Source organism: Acanthamoeba castellanii, assembly GCF_000313135.1.
Source record: "Acanthamoeba castellanii str. Neff unplaced genomic scaffold scf7180000084702, whole genome shotgun sequence".
Classification (NCBI taxonomy): Eukaryota; Discosea; order Longamoebia; family Acanthamoebidae; genus Acanthamoeba; species Acanthamoeba castellanii.
Genome location: NW_004457263.1, coordinates 84,416 through 107,669, shown reverse-complemented (window position 1 = coordinate 107,669; position 23,254 = coordinate 84,416). Strand labels below are relative to the sequence as shown.

The 23,254-nt window shown below is 58.5% G+C and overlaps 13 protein-coding genes and 1 pseudogene across 13 annotated transcripts in view; 4 read left to right on the top strand and 10 right to left on the bottom strand.

Moving 5' to 3' along the window:
* ACA1_135700 (uncharacterized protein) overlaps window positions 1-671 on the bottom strand; it is a gene marked incomplete at both ends in the record, with an annotated part of 980 nt that extends 309 nt beyond the window's left edge. Inside the window, 2 exons of the mRNA XM_004333355.1 lie at window positions 1-330; window positions 407-671. The exon at window positions 1-330 is cut by the window's left edge and continues 105 nt beyond it. Coding sequence (XP_004333403.1) covers window positions 1-330; window positions 407-671 — 595 coding nt within the window. The remainder of the gene's footprint in view (window positions 331-406) is intronic.
* Window positions 672-808: 137 nt separating this feature from the next.
* On the bottom strand, window positions 809-1,252 carry ACA1_135690 (annotated as a pseudogene).
* A 295-nt stretch (window positions 1,253-1,547) lies between these two features.
* On the bottom strand, window positions 1,548-2,882 carry ACA1_135680 (AMP-activated protein kinase, putative; the record flags this gene model as incomplete). Its single annotated transcript, XM_004333354.1, has 7 exons — window positions 1,548-1,583; window positions 1,697-1,863; window positions 1,926-2,059; window positions 2,141-2,231; window positions 2,300-2,389; window positions 2,523-2,593; window positions 2,701-2,882. 7 exons carry the CDS (start codon window positions 2,880-2,882, stop codon window positions 1,548-1,550), a joined length of 771 nt encoding a protein of 256 aa, XP_004333402.1.
* A 619-nt stretch (window positions 2,883-3,501) lies between these two features.
* On the top strand, window positions 3,502-4,631 carry ACA1_135670 (ATP pump family protein protein ENTH domain epsin related family protein; the record flags this gene model as incomplete). The annotated part of the gene is made up of 5 exons (XM_004333353.1): window positions 3,502-3,604; window positions 3,675-3,830; window positions 3,906-4,088; window positions 4,175-4,307; window positions 4,346-4,631. The coding sequence occupies 5 exons, from the start codon at window positions 3,502-3,504 to the stop codon at window positions 4,629-4,631; spliced, it is 861 nt and encodes a 286-aa protein (XP_004333401.1).
* Window positions 4,632-4,886: 255 nt separating this feature from the next.
* On the bottom strand, window positions 4,887-5,787 carry ACA1_135660 (uncharacterized protein; the record flags this gene model as incomplete). Its single annotated transcript, XM_004333352.1, has 2 exons — window positions 4,887-5,314; window positions 5,385-5,787. The coding sequence occupies 2 exons, from the start codon at window positions 5,785-5,787 to the stop codon at window positions 4,887-4,889; spliced, it is 831 nt and encodes a 276-aa protein (XP_004333400.1).
* Window positions 5,788-6,576: 789 nt separating this feature from the next.
* On the top strand, window positions 6,577-7,987 carry ACA1_135650 (MYND finger domain containing protein; the record flags this gene model as incomplete). The annotated part of the gene is made up of 8 exons (XM_004333351.1): window positions 6,577-6,632; window positions 6,702-6,883; window positions 6,953-7,083; window positions 7,160-7,295; window positions 7,374-7,450; window positions 7,519-7,635; window positions 7,690-7,820; window positions 7,894-7,987. The coding sequence occupies 8 exons, from the start codon at window positions 6,577-6,579 to the stop codon at window positions 7,985-7,987; spliced, it is 924 nt and encodes a 307-aa protein (XP_004333399.1).
* A 250-nt stretch (window positions 7,988-8,237) lies between these two features.
* Window positions 8,238-11,777, top strand: ACA1_135640 (C2 domain containing protein; the record flags this gene model as incomplete). Its single annotated transcript, XM_004333350.1, has 14 exons — window positions 8,238-8,298; window positions 8,385-8,415; window positions 8,491-8,544; window positions 8,667-8,760; window positions 8,833-8,883; window positions 8,981-9,113; window positions 9,247-9,406; window positions 9,432-9,788; window positions 10,246-10,329; window positions 10,438-10,509; window positions 10,615-10,798; window positions 10,867-11,304; window positions 11,405-11,587; window positions 11,685-11,777. The coding sequence occupies 14 exons, from the start codon at window positions 8,238-8,240 to the stop codon at window positions 11,775-11,777; spliced, it is 1,995 nt and encodes a 664-aa protein (XP_004333398.1).
* Window positions 11,778-11,952: 175 nt separating this feature from the next.
* On the bottom strand, window positions 11,953-13,203 carry ACA1_135630 (uncharacterized protein; the record flags this gene model as incomplete). The annotated part of the gene is made up of 3 exons (XM_004333349.1): window positions 11,953-12,705; window positions 12,908-12,991; window positions 13,102-13,203. 3 exons carry the CDS (start codon window positions 13,201-13,203, stop codon window positions 11,953-11,955), a joined length of 939 nt encoding a protein of 312 aa, XP_004333397.1.
* Window positions 13,204-13,429: 226 nt separating this feature from the next.
* On the top strand, window positions 13,430-15,935 carry ACA1_135620 (23S rRNA methyltransferase, putative; the record flags this gene model as incomplete). The annotated part of the gene is made up of 10 exons (XM_004333348.1): window positions 13,430-13,456; window positions 13,589-13,721; window positions 13,834-13,931; window positions 14,135-14,239; window positions 14,399-14,656; window positions 14,803-14,918; window positions 15,032-15,141; window positions 15,266-15,352; window positions 15,439-15,684; window positions 15,853-15,935. 10 exons carry the CDS (start codon window positions 13,430-13,432, stop codon window positions 15,933-15,935), a joined length of 1,263 nt encoding a protein of 420 aa, XP_004333396.1.
* Window positions 15,936-16,165: 230 nt separating this feature from the next.
* On the bottom strand, window positions 16,166-18,975 carry ACA1_135610 (zinc finger, c2h2 type domain containing protein; the record flags this gene model as incomplete). The annotated part of the gene is made up of 7 exons (XM_004333347.1): window positions 16,166-16,204; window positions 16,345-16,589; window positions 16,683-16,868; window positions 16,932-17,343; window positions 17,418-18,293; window positions 18,321-18,428; window positions 18,685-18,975. 7 exons carry the CDS (start codon window positions 18,973-18,975, stop codon window positions 16,166-16,168), a joined length of 2,157 nt encoding a protein of 718 aa, XP_004333395.1.
* A 509-nt stretch (window positions 18,976-19,484) lies between these two features.
* ACA1_135600 (uncharacterized protein) lies at window positions 19,485-19,983 on the bottom strand (the record flags this gene model as incomplete). Its single annotated transcript, XM_004333346.1, has 3 exons — window positions 19,485-19,586; window positions 19,687-19,778; window positions 19,884-19,983. The coding sequence occupies 3 exons, from the start codon at window positions 19,981-19,983 to the stop codon at window positions 19,485-19,487; spliced, it is 294 nt and encodes a 97-aa protein (XP_004333394.1).
* A 753-nt stretch (window positions 19,984-20,736) lies between these two features.
* On the bottom strand, window positions 20,737-21,132 carry ACA1_135590 (uncharacterized protein; the record flags this gene model as incomplete). Its single annotated transcript, XM_004333345.1, has 2 exons — window positions 20,737-20,931; window positions 20,989-21,132. The coding sequence occupies 2 exons, from the start codon at window positions 21,130-21,132 to the stop codon at window positions 20,737-20,739; spliced, it is 339 nt and encodes a 112-aa protein (XP_004333393.1).
* A 537-nt stretch (window positions 21,133-21,669) lies between these two features.
* Window positions 21,670-22,329, bottom strand: ACA1_135580 (Calciumbinding protein NCSA, putative; the record flags this gene model as incomplete). Its single annotated transcript, XM_004333344.1, has 2 exons — window positions 21,670-21,929; window positions 22,116-22,329. The coding sequence occupies 2 exons, from the start codon at window positions 22,327-22,329 to the stop codon at window positions 21,670-21,672; spliced, it is 474 nt and encodes a 157-aa protein (XP_004333392.1).
* Window positions 22,330-22,793: 464 nt separating this feature from the next.
* On the bottom strand, window positions 22,794-23,231 carry ACA1_135570 (uncharacterized protein; the record flags this gene model as incomplete). The annotated part of the gene is made up of 1 exon (XM_004333343.1): window positions 22,794-23,231. The coding sequence occupies one exon, from the start codon at window positions 23,229-23,231 to the stop codon at window positions 22,794-22,796; it is 438 nt and encodes a 145-aa protein (XP_004333391.1).
* Between the last annotated feature and the right edge of the window lie 23 nt (window positions 23,232-23,254).

Sequence of the window (23,254 nt, the reverse complement as noted above, 5' to 3'; positions counted from 1 at the left end):
CATGCGATGAGTCGAGCTTTCTCTTCTTGTTCTGGTGCTCTGCCTCGTCTTTCTTCTTCTTCTCTCCCTCGCCGGTAATGGAGACCAAGAGTGCGCGGCCGTTCTCTCCTTCCTCGTCCAAAGCGAGCTTCCTCTTCTTTCCGCTTCGCCTCTCTTCCTTCGTCTCCGTAATGCTCACCGACTTCTTTTGCTTCTTCTTCGAGGGCGTGCTCTTGGCTTCGTCAGGAAGGTCGACGTCTATCTCCTCCTCGGTCCTCTTCTGCGCCTTCTCTTTTGTAAGCAGCTGAGGCTTTGGCATGGAGTGCAGCACCCGGCCCGTCACCTTTTTGACTGTGGAGAGCACCAACGTGAGCCGGATGAAGATGGAAGGCGAGATGAGAGATGGATGAGAGAGGAAATTTCGTACTTGTCGGCGAAAGCGTGCGGTAGAAGTCGAGGTACTTGTCCTTTAGCTTGGGGTCGGTGAGAGCTCCGCCCCCACCAGCAGGACCGGCACGACTGCCAGCTCGATTGCCGCCACCACCTCCCCGGCCACCTCCCCGACCAGCTCCGCTCCCGCCACGACGTTCTGCTCGAACGAAACGTCGTGGATGCTGCTGCGTCGACCCGGAAGCAGCGGACGATGCTGGCGCCTTACCCCCGCCAGGCATCTTTCTCTTGCCGGCTTGCATCTTCACAAGTTTACTTCGTTGGCAATCGCTTTTTATTTTTATTTTTTTCCCGCCTTTTTGTTGTTGGTCTTTGCTCATCAAAAAAGAGAGATGAGCGCCTAACCTTGGGTCTCATGAGTTGTTTTCTTGTTGTACGTTCAGCCCATGGTTTGTCGGAGGGAGTAGTCGGCGTGGTAGGTGGTGACGGGGACGTCCGTGACTCCGTCGAGCCCGGCGCCCTCGTCCTGCACCGGACTTCGTCCCAGCACCGCCCCGTCGCCGCTCACGCTCACCCGCCGCCTGGCCACAATGTCCATCGCGGTCGTCGTCCCTGGGGCTCCACCTTGGCCAGCTCTCGTCGCTCCACCTCCACCTCCACCTCCACCATCTGTGCCGCCGCCCGTGCCTCGGTCCATGGTGAGGGCCATCGTGGGGTGGTTGGTGAGTGGTGCTGAGGCACCCGCAGCTGAGGCGGAAGTGGTGGTGTAGCCGTCGTCTGCTGCGGGACGGCGCGGCGAGCCGATGGAGTCGCTGATGGCGCCGTCACGGGGCGAGAAGAGCTGGCGCGCGACGGGCTTGGACGTCGCTGGCTGGCCCGTCATGTCGAGCGGCGGCGGCGGGCGGCGGTGCGTTACTGATGGCGAGGTGGTCGTTGAACCACTATTTACATCGCTTAGTGCCGGCGCCGCCTTGTAGAACACCGTTGTGACAAACTTCTCCTGTTGTTCGAGTTGGAGGTTGGAGCAGTGATGGTGCTGGTTAGAACAAACTGAGATGGATCGTGAGAAGCCCATCGCGACAGCTTGCGGCGTGCCTTATATCGTTGAGTTGTGCCAAGGATGAGGATATCGCGCTTGTGGTCGTCCTCGTGCTTCCTGAAGTACAGGTGGTTTAGCATTACATGGTTGGGCAGCGGCAACACCGTGGGATCGTCTGTGTCAGGGCCATTTACGCAACACGGAACGTCAGAAAGGCACTATAGACGCACGACACGCGCGCAGGGAGAGCGTAGGGTAGGGCAGGGTGCCTGTGGTGGTGTTGAGGACTGCTCGCGTGCCGAGAAGGTGAGGCGGCAGAACTGGAGGCTCATCAGGCTTTTTCTTTTGGCCGCCAGGTCCGGGTGTGCCGAGGTCCTGTGGTTCGTCGAACATGTCATTGAACTTGATGAGCTCTGGTATCTCCTGTGTGTAGCTTCCCGGTGGCGACCCCCGCCCTGTTGCAGAAGCCAAGCGTCAGCTATCACCACTCTGAAGGTAGATGTAGTGGTATGCATACCCAGCGCATTGTTCTTTGACTGGCCAAGCCGGAACTCCTTGATCTCCATGCAGTTGTTGATATTGCCTCCCGAGTCGGTAGCGACAGGCTGATCCGCTGCGTGGGTCCACTTGCCATCAACGATAAATTTGTACCTGTTTATGGTTTGGTTGCGTCGAAAGTCATATGAGCCAATGCAGTCAGAGTAAGGTTTGGCACGTGATTGGGGAGCCTACTGGTGCACGCCTGGTGGGAGATCGATGATGGCGGTGAAGTCGTGCTCGCTGCGGTTCAACGGAATCACCCCCTGCCAATTGTTCCACGTTCCTAACCACACGACTACGTAAGACAAGGTGGGCCGAAGATGTAAGAGGGGCTCATGTGGGAGCAAGTACCCGTAACGGCAACGTTCTTGCCGCCGTGCGTCCACGTGAACACGGTGGCGACTCGCTCCTGTCCAGTTGGCACGGGACCGGAGGGAGAGACTGAGGGAAGAAAAGGCGAACAAGAAACAAGAAGGGAGAGAACGTGTCAGCAGCAACGTTACGCTCGAGCTTGGGGGGGGACAAGCATAGCCGTACCGCACATGTTCACACCAGAGAAGGGAGAGAGTGGGACGGGCATCGGTCGCGATGGGCTGGCAATCGGCGTCGGCTGAGTCGTTGTGCGTCGGTTTGCTGCTCGCGCGTCTGTGGTGCATTGCTCAGTAGGCGAACGGGTTCGTGGCCCTCCATCGCCTGCCATTGTGGCAGCTGCAACCTCACGAAGTGAAACGCTAATGGTGAGGCGGGCGTACCTGAGCGGGAGGGGGACCCCCGGGGGCTGTGGGGCGGGCTGCTGTCGGGTGTAGCGGGTGGGCTCGTCGGCGGGCTTATGAAGTATGACCGCAGACTGGCTCCACGACCGGCAGGGGTGCTGCCGGGCGGGCCGGGTTTCGACGTTCCCATTCCCATCCTGGGGCGCTACTAGCAGATGCATTTTTCATGTCAATTTACATGTGGGACATGCAAAAAGATGGAGAAAAAGCTACCTGCTGAACCAGTTGTCAGATTCAAGATTGCGAGGCCCCTGAAGTCTGTGGTTCTTCAGATCTTTGTTGTGCTTGTGTTTTGTGGCGTTTCCTCGTTCCCCCCTTAGAAATTAGCCAAGAAAATCCAATCATTTCCTTTGCTGCCCCACTCCGTCAGCTCTTGTGTAGAAGAGAAAATGTATTTCCTGCTGATTTCTGATTCTTTGCTCTGTTCTCGTTTTCGGCTGGTAGGTGCCACCACACCCGTGCCCCTCCCTCACTCTGGCATGTCTTTGTCTCCATTAGAACATGGACCCATAACTTCCCCCCAACCCTATGCGCCTGTCGCACAGCCGGCCATGTCTGCAGGGAAGCGCACCCCCACGGAGACAAAACCGCTGCCTCTGTGGGCTGGGTGGCTTTGTGGTGGGCTGGCCGGATGCAACGCCGAGGCCTGGACCCTGCCCATCGACATCACCAAAGTCCGGCTTCAGGTAGCGTTCCATTTCCCACTTGCCCGTACCCTTCGCTACTCTGCGTGCTGACTTCGCACGTGTCGTGCCGCTTGGTTAGCTGCAAGGACAGCAGATGGCCCTGGCTGCCCAGGCCGGCGACTCCGTTGGTGCCGTTCCGCTGGCTCCCAAGTACCGAGGGATGCTGCACGCCGGCGCCACCATTGTCCGCGAGGAAGGTACCTTCACTCAGCTGAGAGTGGTGGGCCTGGACGCGTGCGTGCGTGCCTCAACCTCGTGCGCCTACAGGTGCGCTGAGCCTGTGGAAGGGCATCGCGCCGGCCCTGCTGCGGCAGTTCCTGTACACGGGCCTGCGCATGGGAATCTACGAGCCCATCCGCAACTTCTTCGCCTTTGGCGGCACCAAGGCCTCCGACGCGCCACTGCTGACCAAGATCCTGGCCGGTACCGACAACTACGAGCTACTGTGTCGCCACTGTGGCGTGGTCATAACGTGAGCGTGGCGTGATGCTGCGGCAGGAATGGTGGCCGGCGGAGTGTCGGCGGCGGTGTTCACCCCGACGGACCTGCTGAAGGTGCGGATGCAGGGCTCTTCGGGCCAGCGGTACAGGAGCCTCCTGCACGCCATCAAGACCGTCGTGGCCGAGGAGAAGATCTCGGGCCTGTGGAAGGGCATGGGACCCACTTCGCAAAGAGCCGCAGGTACCCGGCCAACCCAACCCATCGCTACCGTACCGACTAGCTGATGTAGATCACTGTAAATGTTCATCGCCGCCTGGATTTTACAGTTGTGGCTGCGGCCGAGCTGGCGACCTACGACCAGTGCAAGCAGTTCCTGCTGGGCAACAACATCATGCAGGACAACATCTACACCCACTTTGCCGCGTCCTTCATCGCGGGATTCGTGGCCACCGCCTCCTCGTCTCCCATCGGTATGCCTCTCGCGACCTCTCGTGCAGCTTCCGTCCGATCATCTCCATCGTTGATGCTGATAGCACCAACCGGTCCGATGTGCACATTCCAACAGATGTGGTGAAGACGCGCGTGATGAATCAGCCATCGGACGCCAACGGCCGAGGGCTGTACTACCGTTCGTCGCTCGACTGCGCGCGCAAGCTGGTGGCCGCCGAGGGCGTGCGGGGCTTCTACCGTGGCTTCCTGCCCAACTGGATTCGGTTGGGTCCCTGGAACATCATCATGTTCCTCACCTACGAGCAGCTACGACGGGTCGTCGAGAAGCACTAGCGTTCGTTAGCCAGCGCTTCGTTTCCCTCCACGCCTCACCAATAAAATGGAGATAAAACGAACAATAACAAATAACAAATGATAACAGATAAATAAACAAACAGATAAATAATAACAAATAGATAAATAAACAAAAATAAATAACGTGGTGGAAACAAAAACTTTAATACACGTGTTAAAAGATGAAGGATAAAAGCTCTTGGCGGGTGCTGATGAAGCCCTCGACATGAAGGCTCGTTGTTGTTGTTGTTGTGTTCAGGAGGGTGCGGCGAAAGGGTCGCCCCGCTGTTGTGGCGTGGTGAGCTTGTGGGCAAAGGCCGACGTTCGCGGAGGCGAGGCGGAGGGCGAGAAGGGGCTCGTCGAGTTGTTGGGCAGAAGCGTAGTTGACGACGACGGAGATGACGTAGAAGAAGAAGAAGGCGGAGGCGATGCCGGCGGGTAGTTGTTGGGCGGAGGGAGCGAAGGTGCCGGCGGATATCCGAGCGCCTCCTGGAACATGGTCTTCTTCATGTCGTTGCTGAAGGCCGACAGTCGGTTGCAAATGATGTTGAGGTCCTCCACTATCTCGTCGTCCGTGAGGGTGTAGCTGATCAGGGGCGGTTGAGCTTCCGCAGCTTGGCCTGCAGCTGCGCGTTGGCATCGCCTCCTCCGCCGCCGTCCATCATCGAAGCCTCGGCCGAGGCCTGCTGGCGGGTGCGACGACGCGACGACGTGCGGGTCGTCATCCGGTCCGCACCCCGCCGCCGCCACCACCTGCCGCCCCGTTGGCCGCACCACGTTGGCCCGCTCGACCACCTTTGGCGGCCCGGCCGCCCGACTGGCTGCCACTGAGGCGTTCGAGCAGCTCCTGGCGCTCGAACTCGTACTCGTCCTGGGCCTGCTGGACCTGCGAGGCGTAGGTGTGCTCGAGGTTGCGCTGGGCGTACTCGCGCCAGCGCTGGGCCATCCACAGCTTCTGGTGCCGCTGCTCCTCGAGCGTCTTGAGCTTGTGCGCCACCTCCGCCTCCACCTGCTGCGACAGCATCACTTGAAGCGGGGCCACCTCCCTTCCGCCTCCGCCTCCGCCTCCTCCGCTGCCACCGCGGTGTTGCTCAGCCACAACTCCTCCGCCCTGGCCCCGCCGCCGACTCGTACGCCCTCCTCCCTCGCTTTCCATCGCTGCGGTGTGTAGAGGGTGTCGGGCTCGTAATAGAAAAAGATAAAGAGCAGCAACTAGAACAACAACAACCTCCTCCTCGGCTGCTGTTGCTGGAAGGAAGGAGAAGTAAAAGAAGAAAACAACTGCGCAGCGGCGGCAGCCGGGCATAGTTGGAATAGTTGGGGGCCAGCAGGTGATGTTACCTGACAAGCACGCGAACTACAGTGGTGCGGTTTGTGCTTGAGGGAGAAGGTCAGCGACAGGTTTCTTTGCGTGGTTGTGCTGGGCGGGGCAGAGCAAGACCAGGAGACGGGCCACCGAGAGACCATTCAACATTTGGCGCCCTTCTCCTCCGCAAGAAAGAACGGAGACGCAGAAAAGAAAGAGAAATAAATACACAAAATCACTTGAACTGATGGAAGCTGGGCCACACACGGCACAGTATTCGGTGTACCCTCGCCCGCTGATCCCAGCCATTGCCCAGGTACACCGGCTTCCCTTTTATTTATATTTTATTTTTTCAATTTTTTGATTTTAAAAAACAAAGGTAGAGGGGGCTGCAGCCCATCATCATGAAAGAGAGGTGCAGAAGAGTGCCTTCGCGGGGGCGTTGACAGTTCGAACAGTGGGGCCTGAGAAGGGCAAAGGCGTGTTCGCGCTACGCTCGTTCCGCGCGGGTGATGAACTGGGCCACGTCACCCCGTTCCTCTCCTACACCAACGCCGACACGAAGGTCGTTTACACTCGTGTACACACACGCGGTTGTTCGCTTGCGCTCAACTCTTCTCACTCGATCCACAGAGGGCGATGGTGGTGTGCGGCTACTGCCGGAGACCACTGCGGTGTCGCAGCGATGAGGAAAGGTCCGATCTCGCGCAGTGCCAGTGCCAGCGAGCGATGCCTCGCTCACCACTTTTCCTTCCGGTATGCAGGGAATGGATGGAACGACTGAGCCGAGACGAAGTATGCGGAGCATTCACCCCGGCCGGGGACAGTGAACGGCGGTGCGATCACTGTCGCGAGGAAGCCTACTGCTCATCGGCCTGCAAAGACGTAGCGTGGACCACCTTCCACCGAAGGCTGTGCCCACAACAGCCACATGCAGAGGTGTCAGGTATAATCCTCCACACACAATTACCGCCCTTTCTAAAACGTGTGACGCTCACGCTTCGCACGTGCGTAGAAGAGCAGCAGGAGGCGCTGCACCAACTGTGGAAGGAGTTCAGGGGCGTGTTCGGCGAGCTGCCACTGTTGGTGGGCAAATTGATCGCCAATGTGCTGACGCAGTTGGACGATGGCAAGTCACCCGAACAGGTAAGCCAATCCCTCGATAAAAGTGCACCAATGAGCGCGCACTGCACGCCTGATATGATCCGATTCGAGTACGCAGGCGGTGGACAGTTTTGAGCATTTTGTGGTGTACCCGCGAGAAGCCATCAAAGCAGAGGATCCGGTGGCCTACGACCAACTCGTGCGAATGGCCCACATCACCAACCGCGCGCTCTTTGACCCACGAATACCCCAATGTACAATCACAACCAACCACCATCTCTCGCATTCCCGCACAGCTCATGGTGAACCTATGTGGTGGTGGTTCGCGACAGTATTTGAGGAATCCGTTTATCTACGGTTAGCTGGGATCGTGCTACTCAATTCGCTAGGAATCGACTTCAGCTGCCCGGTTCGTTTTCTAGCCCATGAAGAGTATAGTCCACATGCTAATTAATGGGTGAACCCACGGCCCTTCAGGTTTTGAACACGCCGACACAAGCGGATGCCGAGCAGATCAAGATGATGGAATTTGATGGCGCGGTGGTGTGTCCCATCCTCTCTTCCCTCAATCACTCGTGCCAGCCAAACGTCAAGGTACCCGTCCTGCTCTCCAGCGCTCTTCCCTCATGAGCCGCTCGGTGATTGAAGTCAACGCTCCGCTCGCAGGCGCAGGCGCGGGGAGACAGCTGCCGGGTGTCGCTTATTGCCAAGCAAGACGTCGAGCCGAACGAAGAGCTGTGCATCTCCTACGTGCCCCTTTCCTGGACGCGCGCTACGAGGTCAGTCAGCATGCCATGTGCCCTCATCACCTGTACCACTTCTCCAAACCATCTGACACTGTTGGTGGTCCAGGCAAACCACCCTCCTCAAGAACTACTTCTTCCACTGCCAATGTGAGCGTTGCGTCAGTGAGGCAGCCGAAGCTGAAGATGCCATCAACATGTGATCCGGTCTGGCCCTGCTGGCTCCAGGCAGAGACATTCCGATGTGTTTTCTGCGGACTCAAAGTGGTGGCGTGCACGATTCGCGCACGTTCGCTGTTTACGCCACAACGGCAACAGAAGATCTCCACCCTCAGATTCGCTGCAAATCGCGAGTAGAACCACTTCTGCAAACAGTTCCTAATTGGAGATTTAATAGCAGAAAATCAAATCAAATCGAGCACTCGAATCTTCACACAGCACCAAACACACCCGATGTACCAGCTGCAGGTCCGTGTGGTCAGCGGCAACAATCTGCCTGTGGGAGATCTGAATGGTACGATAACCCATCAAGGTATACCAGGCCTTGTATCTTATCATTTTTATTATTATTTTAATCTCACGTGTGCAACCTCTTGGCAGGCTTTTCGGACCCCTATGTCAAGCTCTTTTGGTACTCCCACACTGCACTCTTAATTCATCTGCATCTTTAATTAATCATTAATGCTGAGAATGTTCAATTTTGCAGGGGCGGTCAGACAGTCAAGACTTCAACCAAGAAGAAGACTTTGAACCCTTACTGGTACCCTCCCTGTTCATGAACACACTCTCGCTTGCGTTCCTGCGTTCTGCACTTGGGCACCTTCTTGTGGGTGGGAGCTGGGACACTTATGCAACATGTTCTTCTGGGCACGTGCCGTTCAGGAATGAGACCTTTACGTTGACCTCTTCGCTGGCCACCGAGCCGTTGAAGGTGTCGTGCTATGATTGGGACCGATTCACCCGGGACGACGTCCTGGTACGCCGCCGACAAAGCTCTGCCTCCCTCCGATCACGTGCTCACCGTTGTTTGCTGTTTGTTGTTATGCAGGGCACCGGCGAAGTGCGCACCGACGATCTAATCAACAAAACCGAGAAATCAGTGCGCTTCCCCTCCCGCAAGCTTTGGCGAGTTGTCTGTACGCGAGCGCCGTCGGCACTGACACACACACACACACGTCTCCCACCTCCACCCACAGGTCACCGTGCACCTCTCACCACGAGGCGAGATCCAGCTACGGCTGACGGCGCTCAACTTCCCGGAGCACTACGGCAACACCGCTGGCACCACCACCTACACTACTACTTCTTATGTTCCCATGGGCGGCGGAGGTATACCTTACCACCCTTCGAGGGATCTTTGCGAGTTCGCCACCACTAACCTGCGATGATTGTGTGTCGTGTCGTGTCGTGTCGTGTCGTGTCGTGTCGTGTCGTGTCGTGTCGTGTCGTGTGGTCGTTGCAGGCACTGTGGACGACATGCTCAAGCAGCGGTTTTCGATGGGCTACAACTCGGGCGCAGCACCCTACATGTCCGGCCCGGCACCTTACGGCTCGGTGGGCCTCGGCGCTCCGCAGGGGCCGCCCTCCTACTACCCGCCACCACAGTCGCAGGCCCCGCCCGCGTCCTACTATCCCACACCACAGCAGCCGACCTACCCCACCTCCTACATGCCCACCGGCGGCGGCGCGCCGTCATCATATCTCCCCGGCGGCTACGGCGGACCACCCGCCGGCGGCTACGGCACGGTGGGGCGGCTACGGCACCGGTGCCCCTCCCCCCGCGGGCGGCTACGGCGGCGGATATGGCGGACCCCCTGGCGGCGGCTACGGGGCGCCGCCCGCCGGCTATGGCGGACAACCCGGTGGCGGCTACGGCGGCCCTCCTCCGGCCGGCGGTGGATATGGCGGACCCCCTGGCGGCGGCTACGGCACCGGTGGTGCGCCGTACGGCGGCGCGCCGCCTCCGGGTGGCGGCTATCCCCCGCAGCAGTACCCACCAACGGGGTACTGATGAGCGTACTCCCCATTCGTCTCTATCTCTCTCTCTCTCTCCTCTCTCCTCTCTCCCTGATGTTCTTCGATGTAGTTCCTCCTTCTTCTTTGTTCAATTTTCATTTTCGGTGCATAAATAACTGTGCTTTGTAATGGCGAGGAGGTGACCATTGCGCGGGTGGTGCGTCTGCGTTGCGCGGCAGCGTTTTCTTTTCATTTCAAACTCCAGCGCGGAAAGACGCGCGCCTTGCCCCTTTTATGGTGGGATGGGCTTGCCTGGACACCACACACGCACAGGCACGAACTGACAGTAGAGCAAGCAGCCTGGCCAGCAGATAGCCAGCAGACCCAGAGGCACCACTTCCCTCCCCCCTCTATTCCTTCTGGTACGTGCCCACGCCAACACGGTGTGACAACAACCGCTTTTTGTTGTTTTTTTTCGCACTCACTGCTGGTTTGTGTGTAGCAGGTGCGAGATGTCAGTGTTCGAGTGGGTCGACGAATCAGAGGCCGAGTCAGCCCTCTCCAACCTCAGCATCAACAACACACAGTGGTTCGCACTTCATTGCCCACTCTTCTTGTTGTTGTTGTTCTTCTACACGTTGCCAGGTCTCTGTGGCCAATAGTGCTCAGAAATACCAATTACGTGCTCCCTACGCAGGGTACTCTTCGGGTACGAGGGGGCCAAGATCAAGCTCGTTGCCACCGGCGCCGGCAACCTCTTTGACGTCGCGTACGCTTCCTCCTGCACGCACACACGCACCACGGCACACGCACCACCGCACACGCACACGACCAGCGCGACTCACCCAGGACAGGGTTGTTGCTGGGGGTGCAGGCCTCTGCTGAGCGATGCAGAGATTCAGTACATGGTGCTCACCATCGAGGTGAAGGACCAGGGCGAGGCCGAGCTCTTCTCGACCTCCAAGACCATCTTCATCACGTGGGTGGGCACCGAGTGCAAGCCCATGGCCAAGGCCAGGTCCTCGCAGCACCGCCTGCCCCTCTACAACTACGTCCTCGTACGCACGACCACACGCACACACACGCGCACACGCACACACACACACACTAATGCGCCGAGCAACAGAAACACTTGCAGCTGGGCGCAGAGCTGCAGGTGCTCGAGCCCGAGTACCTGACCGAGGCCAACATTTTGGCCAAGCTGCGCGGCACCCACGTCGAGCACGACGCCACCCTGCCCGCCGCCTCGTCCAGCAGCAGCGGCGGCAGCGGCTCGCAGCCCTCCACGCCTGAGGCCGCGCGCCGCAGCTGTTCGTCGCCCCAGACCACCAACCGCCACGTCATGAAGTCGAGCAGCCTCAGCGCCCAGCAGTACGCCACCTACAAGGGCGCGTCGGACGTGCTGACCGAGGTGGACTTTGCCGACCCCGAGGAGGCCCACGCCAGGCTGGAGGACGTGCGCCGGGACGGCACCGCCACCAACTGGCTCGTCTTTGGCCACGAGGGCTCCAAGAACACCCTCACTGTACTCGGCTCCGGCGGCGGCGGCTGGGATGAGACCGTGGTACACTTCGCCACCGCTCTACCAGCCTTCGCCATTGGACTGTGTTAAGTGTGTCGTGTGTGTCGTGTGTGTCGTGCTGTGTCGTGTCTGCGTGTCGCAGGGGTTCTTTGTGGACGACGCGATTGTGTACTGCGTGCTGGGCGTGGAGGTGGCGGATGAGGCGGGAGGCAGCGAGTACAAGACGACCAAGTACGTCTTCATCTCGTGGGTCGGCCCCAACGTGAAGCCACTCGCCAAGGCCCGCTCCTCCCAAGTTCGCGTCGCCCTCTACAAGCACACCAAGGTACAGCCGCCACCATCACAACCATGCCACGTTCTACGGTGACTAATAGCAACAAATACAACACCACAACTACAACTGCGTGTTCGGTCAACGACAGTTGTTCATGCAGCTGGCGGGCGAGATCCAGCTATTGGACAGGGCCGACCTCTCGGAGACCACCATCAAGCAGAAGCTCAACTCCAACTTCTAAGAACAGCAGCCGCCTCTGCTTTTTCGTGTACAACAACAACTGACGAAAGGCGGCGTTTCGATGGAAACGAACGTCATTCATTACCAAACACCATGAACATGATGTGGGTGCGTCGAGGTGTACTTTACAGAAACCTGACCACACGCATGACATCGACCGGCCCCGGCATTGGAGCTCAGTTGCTGAGCTTGAGGCCGAAGAAGGAGGCGCCGAGGGTGGCGATGAAGGGCAGAAGGATGGCCACGGGCCAGCCACCGACTGTCCACCCGGCCGCGAGCAGCACCAGCAACAGCACCGCCGCCTGCTTCATCGCAATACCGCCGGTCGCCGCCACCACTGTCGCAGTCGTCGCGGTCGTCGCTGTCGCAGAAGGCGACGCGCTGGTCTCGCGTCCGCGCCGCCTGGTCCCCTCTCCCTCCTCCTCCACCACCTGCTGCTGCTGCTGGACGACCTTGGCCGCCGCGGCCAGCTTTTCCTTTTCTTCCTTTTCTTCCTTTTCCTTTGCCAGCTGTCGCTGCTTGTCCTGCGCGTCGGCGAGCTCCTTCTGCTGCAGCAGCTTCTTCTGGGCCTCGGCCTGGGCGGCCTGGCAAGCCGCAGCCGCCTCCTGGGCCTCGTCGGCCTCCTTCTCCTTCCGAACTCGCTCCTGCTCGAGCCGCTCCTCCTCTTCCTCCTCTCGTCGCTGGCGCTCCTGCTCGAGCCGCTCCTCTTCCTCCTCCCTGCGCCGCTCCTCGTCGTCGTCTTCTTCATCTTCTTCCTCCTCCTCTTCATCATCATCACGGTCCATGTCGTCCAGGTCGACCGAGGTGTTGTTGGTGTTGTGATTGCCGGCCACCTCCTCCTCAGCGTCCTCGCTTCCGGCTCCCTCTTCTCCTTCATCTTCATCTTCCTCCTCGCTCTCCTCGCCCACCTCAGCGGCCAACCGCTTGAGCTGCCCACGGGAGACGAAGAAGAGGTCAGGCCAAGCACCGCCCACGCGTACATTGCTCCGATGGCAGGCATCGGGTAAACCGCAAAGTAATAAAACAAATAAATACATAAATAACGGGGCAAGAGCAAAACAAATAATAAAATAGAAATAAAATAGAAAAGTAATACAGGAATATGGGAATACGAGAATAGGGGGGCAGTACCTCTTCCTCGAGCCTCTGTGCTTCGGCCTCCTCGAGTTCCGCTTCAAATTGGGCCTCGCGTAGCGTCTCCTTTGCTTTCATTACCTGCCCAAGAGAAAAGATGGATGAGATTCGACACATGTATCAAAACCGGTGGTGGCCATGGAAAGAAAGAGGATGACAAGAGATGGAAGGTGCCTATGTGAGCCACGAACCTGTTCTTCACCTTCATCTGCCTGCCTGAATCGCTTGATGGCATCCGGGTTGGTGAGCACCCGCTCCACCATCTTCCTCTTATCCGCAAAGTTCTGTGCCATCTTTTACTTTAGAGCTCTCTTCTCTCCGTCAAGTACAACTTCTATCTGTCCTGATTGGTACACCGCGCCGGGCGTGGAGAAGGGTTGAAGTTGCTTTGGCGTTGGCCATACGTGCCGGTCTCAAATTGGCGCGATTGCATCCCTGGATTTTACCGGCCATTGAAAATTCCTAGCATATTTTATTTTTGGCGCTTTTTTCTTTTTTCCTCAGTTGCGATTCCGGAAGATGACGACGCCCAAGCACAAGTTATTCGTATGTATGCTCGCTCTTGCCTGCACACATTGAAAGCTTGTGCAACTTTTAGTATCGTTCTGCTTTAAATCGTATTTTATTATTTTCATTTTTTAGAAGGAAAATTGATTGATTTGCCGATCTGGTGGCCAGGTGACTTGCGGGCGAGGCTGTGAGTCGTACCTGGTGGCGGAGTTGGCGGCGTTGGGCCTCGGCAGCCAAGTGACCCCTGCCTTCCGCGGTGCCTTCATCAATGACCTGCCGCGTGGCGTCTCCCTCATGGAAGGTTTGGGTCCATCTCATCGCAACGCTGTGTGTCGTGCGGTGGTGCGTGTGCGGTGACTGATCGCGGCGCGAATGATGTGTGTTGTGTTGTGCGGCGCTTCGGCTGCCGGCAGCCATCTTCAAGGTGAACTACCAGTCGCACCTCGCCATGCGCGTGCTTCTGCCTCTGCGCAGCTTCGAGGTCCGCGAGAAGATGGACCTCTACGAGCAGGTACCAGGCCGCTGCGTATTTGCACATCTGTGCTACAACACGACCATCATCGCTCGCTGACGCCCGTGTGTCGTGTGTCGTGCCGTATGCGTGTCGTGTCGTGTCGTGTCGTGTCGTGTCGTGTCGTGTCGTGTCGTGTCGTGTCGTGTCGTATGCGTGCGTGCGTGTCGTGTCGTGTCGTGTGCGTACACACAAATATATAGATCAAGAGCGTGGATTGGCGTCCGTACATTCCTGCGGGTCGCACGTTTGCCATAGTGGCCAAGGTCGACCACCCGCACTTCACCAACACCCACTACGCCGCGCAGGTACCTCCCTCCCTTCAACCACGCCACCATGTTTCGCACGCACTGCGCATGCGCAACTAACCGTGTGCGCCGTGTGTGTCGCGCGTGTCGTGTGCGCCGTGTGTGTCGCGCGTGTCGTATGCGCCGTGTGTGTCGTGTTGCACACACACACACACACAGTTGTGTAAGGACGCCATTGTGGACCAGTACCGCGAGCGGAGTGTGGAGCGGCCCGATGTGAACGCACAGAACCCGGACGTGCAGGTGCAGGTGTTCGTGCACGAGGGCCAGGGCACGGTCAACATGGACACGTCCGTGCTCCCGCTGCACATGCGCGGCTACCGGCGCGAGTCGGTCGAGGCGCCGATGCGCGAGACGCTCGCGGCCCACATGCTCCACATGGCCGGCATTCCGCAACACTTCCGATTCTTCAACGAGGTGCGCCAGTCCACTGCCGGCCTCAGTCGAGTCAAATTACCAAAAAGGCGGTCTGTCGTGGTGTGCAACACACACGACACGACACGACACGACACGACACGACACGACACGACACGACACGACACGACACGACACGACACACACAGGCGGAGGCCAAGGAAAGTCTGGTGCTGTCCGACCCGATGTGCGGGTCCGGCACGATCCTGGCCGAGGCCGCGCTGATGGCGACCCAGACGCCGGCCGCCTTCTTGCGCGAGAAATGGTAATTCTGCTGCGTTTCTCTCTCCTGATCGGTTGTTCGACAGCTCACCAGGCGCCTGGACGTGTTGTGCCGTGCGTGTCGTGCGTGTGTCGGGTGTCGTGTCGTGTGCACAGGGGGTTCACGCACCTGCCCGATTTTTCAAAGAAGGCGTGGGACGACTTTAAGCGGGAACAGTTCCTCAAGAGACGACCCCTCAGCAAGCGCATAGTGATCTCTGGCACTGGTAAGCCTCTAAACGACACACACACATGCACGCACACACACACGACCACACGCACACACACACGCGCACAACACTTCTCCCTTGGGGCTTTCCGGCTGATGGTCTTCACATCCCCCCCCCACAGACATCGACCCGAAAGCGGCCCAAGCAGCTTCGCAGACGCTGCGACGATTGGGCTTCAACGTGGTCGAAAACGAATCACAGATGCACAGTACGTCCTTCCCACCTCCCCAATTCGACTTTGCACACCTTCTCACGCCGCGCTCCGCACGACGCACGACGCGATGCGACGAAAAGAAACGACGCGGGAGGACGTGCTGGGCGACGTGCTGATCAGGCGCGAGGACTTCCGGCAGTGGGCGCCGGCGTCGCCCGAGCTCCGACCGACCGTGGTCATGACCAACGCCCCCTACGGCCAGCGGATCGGCGGGGAGGCGACCAACCTGCGGCCGCTCTACCGCAGCCTGGGCGACTTCATGAAGCAGAAGACCCGCAAGCCCGCCACCGGCTGGGTCCTCACCGGCGACCTCCAGCTCTCCCGAGGTATCTCATTCACCCCTACGCCCCCCCCCCTTCTATCACGTGATTGGTCACTTACCGTGTGTCGTGTGCTGTGTGTGTCGTGCTGGTCGTGTCTTGTGTGTCGTGTTGGTCGTGTGTGTGCGGCCGTTTGTGGTGTGGTGTGTGTGTGTGTGTGTGTGTGAAATGTAGAGGTGGGTCTGCAGGCCAAGAGGCGACACATTCTGTACAACGGGGGCATAGAGTGCCGCCTGCTCGAGTACGATCTCTTCTAAAAGCAAACGACACAACTTCAAACCGTGTCGCACTGGCCTTCTCTCCTCCTCCCCCTCCTCCTGGCGGGCGAGGCCGAGCTGCTGGGCGTAGTCCTTCTCCATCGCCGCGAACGAGCTTTCCTCCACCCCTTCCGGTTTTGAGACCGATCCGACGGGTGCAGCCCAAAGTCCGTCAGCTTGATGTCAACCCGCCTGGCCCATCTCTTTTCAAGTGCCACGTGGCCCCTTGCTTAGCTGGGGCTTCCGCCTCCCGCCGACTGGGATGGCCGCTGTGTTGCACGACACACGACACACACGACACACGCACACGACACATTAAGAGTGAGGTGAGACTTGGCTCTTGACCACAATAATCAATTGAACGTGCAACTCAGGGAGAAAGGGAGGGCGAGGCCCTGCTGGCGGGCACCTTGTGCTGCTGGCGGGTGCCCAGGCTGTGTGGCCCGTCCTCGTCTGAGTCGGAGGAGGATGATGAGGAGGAGTCGTCCAACTCAAAGTAGGGATCGACCAGGGTGGGGAGGCCCAGGTTGGCCAGCTCGCGCAGTCGCTCGTCGAGGGTGAGCATCATCTCCACCGGCTTGTTGAGCGCGTGCGGCGGAAAGTGGAGCGCATGCCTCTTGCACTTGGCAATCGTGTGCTGCATCGATATATTGCCTTCGAACAAGAGGGGAGAACTAACGTTAGTGGTCGTGCGCGTGGTGGTGTGGTGTGGGGTGTGCTGCGTCAGTGGTTGGTGTGGTGTGGTACCTTCCCAGCTGACCTCGGGCGGGAGGCTGAACTCGATGGTGAGCACGGCGCTGCCGTCCTTGAGCATCTCCAGGCCGAATCCGGCCAGCTCGTCGAAAACGCTGTAGATCGACAGCTTCGCACCACCGGAGACCACTTCCCACAGGAGCCGCTTGTGAGTGAAGTTGAAGTGGGCCACCAGGTCACCTGCAGACACCACCAGATCACCTTTAGCACTGATTCTGATTGGGAAAAGACGTGAGCGCCTACCGGTGGTCTTGCTCATGCACTCGTAGCCACCGATCTCGAGCCGCATAAAAGCCACGGACAGGATGACCTCCTCCCGCTTCACCGACACGGCGGTCGGGCTGGCGTTGGACGGCTGCGGCCGAAGAACGGGGTCGGACAGCGGCGCTGTCGGGCGCTGCTGCGGCGACGACGACGCCGAAGAGGGCGAGCCCAACAAGGGGGAGGTGCCGGGCAGCTGAGGCGAGAGGCCGGCGGGCAAGCTCTTGGCCTGCTGCGGGACGAGCCGGGGCAAAGGTGAGGGGAAGCCCATCGCCGCCGCATTCTGGCCGAGCATGACCGATCCCACCCCGAGCGGGAGGAACGAGGAGAGGAGCAGCGGGTTGGGCCGAGGGAACTGCGGCTTGCTGATGGGTAGCCTGAGCCCGGGGTGTTTCTGGAATTTGGGTGTCCGCAACGTATAAGTGAAGCGGCCGCGGTTGTGCGCGTGAAGGCCAAGGTGGCGCGTACCAGGCGGATGTGCATCTTGAGGGCGCCCTCGGAGCCGTAGGCCTTGGAGCAAGTGGGGATGTCGCACTTGAAGTTGCGCGAGATCTCCGAGGCCGTGCGTCTCCTTCGCTTCTTCCTCCACTCCTCCGTCGAAATGACCACCACGGAGGGGCCGCCCGATGATGACGACGGGGTTGCCGAAGACGAGGTCGCCGAAGGCGGAGGTAGGGTCGGATTCGTCGATATCGGTACCAGCTGTCGCTTGCCTGCCGGGCTGCCATTGGTGTTGCCGTTGCTGTTGGTGCTGTTGTGGGCGTTGTTGGTGTTGGCGCTGGATTTGGCGCCGAGTTTGCTGATGCCGATGTTGGGTTTGGCGCTGGGTTTGACGGGGTTGGTGGTGTTGTTGATGTTGCCGTTGGTGGAGTTCTGGCGGCTGGACGGGGTGCTGTGGTTGGGGCATGCGGACCGATTGGCAGGCATTGCAGGACCTGCGGTCGAAGTCGGGGCTGGCGGAGGTCCCAATGCCTGCGAGAGCGAGGGCAAGGGCGGTAGAGACGGCAGAGAGGCGAACGAAGGGTGAAGGGCGGGGTTGGGGAAGATGGAGGGCAGCGGCTGGGGGAGAGCAAAGAGCGAAGGCATCCCCTGCGGGTGGCCGTTGACGCCTCGCATAAACGCCGACGGATCAAAGGCGAAGGGCGACCCCGGCCCGAGGGGGAAGATGGTAGTCCCCGCGCCGATGGAGATGGGGGGAGGGCCGTAGGGGCTGAGGATCCGCGCGTTGGTCTGCTGGGCAGGGCGAGGCTGCTGGTGTAGCTGTGGCTGCGTGGGCTGCTGTCGGATCGGTGGAGAAGGCGGCAGCTGTCGAGACAGCTGCGGCGCTCTTGGTGGCAGCTTCTGCTGCGGAGGAGGGGACGGAGAGGGAACTGTCTGAGGTCTCGCGGGGGCCGGTGGCTGCTGCTGCTTCGTGGGCGAGGGCCGCTTAACGGACAGCCTGCGCTTATCCGCCTCCAGCTCTTCGAGTTGTTGGTACCTCTGCCGACAGGCCTGCAACACGTCCGTCCAAGCGAATGTGGGGTCAGGCCATGTTCACGTGCGAAATGATAATTTTCGTGTTTTCCATATTTACACATATATTGTCCAAATTAGGAAGGTGTAGGGACCAAAAGTTATCTGTGGCGTCGTGTAGGCCGCCCGCGATAAGAAATAAAAAGATGGGGAGGAAGTGGCGAAGTAGTGGCTATGAAGAAGAAGAAGAAGAGGGGCCATGTGAAATGGTGGGAGAACGTACCGAGGGGGTCTTACGGGAGTCGCCGTGGAAGGTGGAGGCCACCAGGTTCCACTCCAAATCGAAGATGCGTACAGCGTCCAGGAGGCTCAGAGTGTCCTCCTTCGTCCATGACGGGTTCTCGAGGTAGAGCACGTACTCTTCGTCTGTGAACTCGGGGATCGCGGGCGGAGATGTGCCCCGGCCGCCCGCAGCTCGAGTCGCTCTACTCGAAGAAGAAGAAGAAGTAGATGTAGAAGATGCAGAGCTGCGAGCCGCCCTGGGCGGCGGACCCGACGTCGTTGGCCTTTCCATCGCGAAGTAGAAAGAGGGAGCTGAAGAGGAGGGAGGCTCTTGCCGAAGGTTGCTGTCGTCCGTTCGTAAAAAAAAACAAATAAAGGAGCTTCTTCCAACCACCGTTTGCTCTTTTGCTTCTTGTGTGTTGCTAGCGCTACGCCCAAAAGCAGCAGGCCAGCCAGGAAAAGGAAAGGCAGAACAGATAAAAAGAAGAATAAAATAAAGGAGGGGAGGTCGAATCACCGCTGGGGAAGGCAACCTTCTTCTTCTTCATCTGTGCCGAACCGGTGGACCCAGGCCTCTTGGCCTTGTTGGCGGTGGTGCTCTGTGGAGTTCGTCAGGAGCTGCAAAACGTACGCACACTGAAATAAACATGCGTACATGAAAAGAGGCCAGAGTGGTGAGAGATCTTTGCAAGCGGGTAGCACCCGCGGCGTGTTCTTGTCCAGAGCACTTCCAGGGCAAGAAGGAAAGAGAAGGGAGAGGTCGTGGTCTCGCTGGTGTAGTCGGGCGACGTTCAAAGGGCCTTATGGAGCGAAGATGAGAGGGCTGATGTAGGGTATGAAGCCGTTCGCCAGTTCCGCCGCCTTGTAGACTCGCACGCTCAGGTTCTGCAGCTGCTCTCGCTTCTGCTCACATGTGACCCCCGTTTACAAGATGATGGTCCGAGCGAAGGTAAGGATACCAAGAGCTTGAAGAGAAATGGACGGAGAGGCAGTGGAGAGGTACCGTGAGGTTGCAGTAGAAGACGGGCATGCCATAGACGTTGGTCACAGCTTCCAAGTGCTCCGTGGTGAAGGCGTGACTGCGATTGAGGTCGACTAGCGCGAGCCGAACAAGAAAAACGGCCAGTGTCAGTGACACGGAGCCTCGGATGATGACGACGATGCAGGGTAAGAAGGCAAGGTGATGAGGAATGGTGGTACCTCGGGTCGCTACGATGCAGGACCGACCCTGCGCGAAGTAGTCCTTATCAACCTTGAGCAATCGCGTCTTGAGGTTCGATAAGCTCTTCGCGTTGGTCATGTCGACGAAGAAGACGAGGAAGTCGATACGCGGACGCGACGCATCTTCAGGCAGTGGCAGTGCGGCCGTCGTGTGACTGTTGGGCGCGTGTGGGGCAACGTGAGCAACGCATGACCGGCTCCAGCGCTGAGCTAGCTGCACGTACATTTTGGTCAGAACCTTCCAGGGTTCTTGTAGCATTGCCTTCGCCAGCGTCTTCTTCCCGGCCTTGGGATCGCCAACGAACTGTGAATGTCACGAATTATTAAGGGATCCTTTAGATTTGCCAAATGAACCAAGATGGTGTCGTACAAGAAGAGCCATGCTGTTGGGCACTGCCCAAGGAAGGGCTTGGTAAAGTGAGAGAATGTCCCTGCGATCACCAGAAGGGGGAGCTTCATCTGATGCAGACTCTGATGGCCCCTGCTCTTGCTCTGATGGTTGCGATTGCGAAGGCGGCCTCAAGATCTGCCGATACTTACTCATTGCGCGCCACTAATCCAATCCCGTACCATCGAAGAAGGAACAAAGGAAAGGATGAAGAAAACAATTGGCGCAGGGTCTGCCAGGAATTGAATTCGAGAGGGAGAATGCTGTTGTGTACACTGGCATTTATTCGCATTTACGTACTCACAACTCCAACTACTCTTTACAATTGAATTATAACGCACACACCTCCCGAAGCTGCTTCGAATCGAGCAGGCGGGAGTTTCTCTTTGGCCATCTGTCCGCGGCTTGCTTACATCTCTTGCTGTTGCCGTCGCTGTCTTCGATTTACTTCTTGCCTTCCGCCTCGGCAGTTCCATTCTCGGTGGAGTCGGCCTCCACTCGCCTCCTCTTGCGCGAGGGCTGGTCGCTCGACGTCGAGCTGGCCGCCTCTCGCCTCGCCGCAGCCCACTCAGTTTCGGCGGTGTGTAGCCAACGCTCGAAGAACTCGACCAGCTCTGTGTTCTGCGTCTGGATGGCGAGCTGGAGCGGGCTCGGGTAGGATTTCGTTTTCTTCGTGATGATGGCGCCCTGCTGCACGAGCGTCTTGGCGCATTCGTTCAACTTGTGCTTGACGGCGACGTAGAGTGGGGTAAAATCGTCGGGATCGACGAAATTGGGGTCCGCCCCCTTCTCCGAGATGAAGGTGGCAAGATCGTCGAGGTTCTCCTCGAGCACGAGCATGATGAGGAACTTGCCGAAGTAGCTCTTCGGGTCCTTCCCCTTCGCTACGACATTGCTCGGATCGACATTTCGCGCGGAGATGGGCGAGACGAAGAGAGGCTTGCGCGTACGCTTGCCCGTTCTAGCGCCGGGAGTGACAGGGGTACGAGGGGTAGTGCTCATCATCTACTCTCTTCTACTCTCCTTCAGATCGTTCCAGATGCGCTGCTCTAATGTTTGTTGCGGTGAAGAAAAGAAACAAAATCCAAAAAATCCAAATGACCGTTGGCGTCAGTTTTCTTCCAATGTCGACACTTATTATTGGCTGTCGTTTACCGTCGCAGCAAACACACTTTGAACAAATGGCGAAGCAGGACGGGGGCACCAAGAAGGGTGGAGCCTCTTGACGCTGTCGGCTTCGATCACTGCTATATTTCCACAACATAGAATGAAGTGGACACACTCATACACGCTTTTGTACAAAACACCCGCCCACCACGACGCCACCCTACGTGACACAAGGATACGACACGACACTCCTCTGGGTGGTGTGATGCATCAGGAGAAGAGCTTGAGGCCCTGGATGATGTCGGGATTCTTCATGGCGCCGTCCTTGTACTCCTTGATGGTGATCCGGCCCGTTCCGTTGGAGTCCATCTGCTCGAAGAACTCCTCCACCAGCTGCTCGTGCGACTCGTACTTCTTGCCGGAGAAGGTCACCAACGGGCCGACGAGCTTGTAGAACGAATCGAGCACCTTCGTCACGTCCTCCTTCGTGATGACACCCGCACCATGCACGTCAAACATGTGGAACGCGACTGTCGTAAGGAGAGAGCAGCAACATGCACACGGTTAGCGAATCGTCACACGCGCCAGCAGCCACACTAGCACGAAAGACAAGAGGGCAGAGCGAAACGCGTATAGATAGCATAGCCGGACGAAGAAAGCATAGGAGAGAAGAGGAGGGAGAAGGGAAGGAGGGGCAAAGATGAATGGCTGCGTACATTCAAGCTTCTCATCGGGAGTGCCGCGCGTCATCACCGAGAGGGCAGCGACGAACTCTTGGAAATTGATGGTTCCATCCTTGTTGGTGTCGAAGACGTTGAAGATGAGGTCCTGAAGAAAGTTGTCCACGACGCCCATCTGCTTCATGACCTCCTTGAATTCGGTTTTGCTGATTACTCCCTGCGGCGTCTCCTTTCTGAACTGTTTGTACATCGCACTCAGCTCCTTCTGGTCGACTACGCAGCGATACAAACGTCGGCGTCAACATCAATTCAATAATAATCTCACATGAGCGAAAGAGAAGGGTCTACAATACAGTGTGTCTGTTCATTGAGCTTGTCCAATTCCTCCTTCCTCAGCGTGTTGCCGGCCTGCGAGTTTCCCATCTTGGAATTGAATCTCTCCTCGCGCGACTCTGCTGCCTTCTATCAGTCCCGGATCAAATCGAATGCCAGATTTGATGCGTTCCTTCCTTGGCCCGTCTTCCTCTCGTCTTCTTCAGCTAATACTAGTAAAGGTGTACCTTCGTAGACTTCTTTGCTCGTCCCGTGCTACCGCTGTGGTCTTATTTGCTCAAGAAAATGCGAGAGAAATAGACTTGTTTGAAAAGGCAAGCGACGTTTCGTTCGCCCGAAAGAAGACGAAGCGAAAAGCGAGCCGTCACGTGGTCTTACAGCTCACAAGTCTGGGTCGGCAGGGTCGGCCTCCATGTGGGGGCACATACTCTCGCCGTCGTCAAAGGGTCCGCGCCCACAGCACATCCAGCGCGCGTCGATCAGGCGCATCACTTCCTCCCGGCTGCTCGCAATGCGCTTGAGATACTCCTCCTTCGATTTGAGCTCCACGAGCTCCTCGGCCTGCTGCGCGCCCGGAGTGGTCGGCGGCAGACCAACCTTGAGGCGGCACAGCAGCGACCGCTGGTGCTGGCGGCAGCTGTCCGGGTGGTTGTCCCTCTCCGTGTAGACCTTGGCGCACCGCGCGCACACGCGCTCGCGCTGCACCTCCTTGGCCTCGCTCTCCACCCTCAGCTCGTCCGCGTTGAGCGGCCACTGGTCGCGGGTGAACTTCTCCTTGAACCGCGAGGCCAAGTAGGGGTCCTTGGTAAGCACCACCATCCAGAATAGCTTGTTGGGCGCCG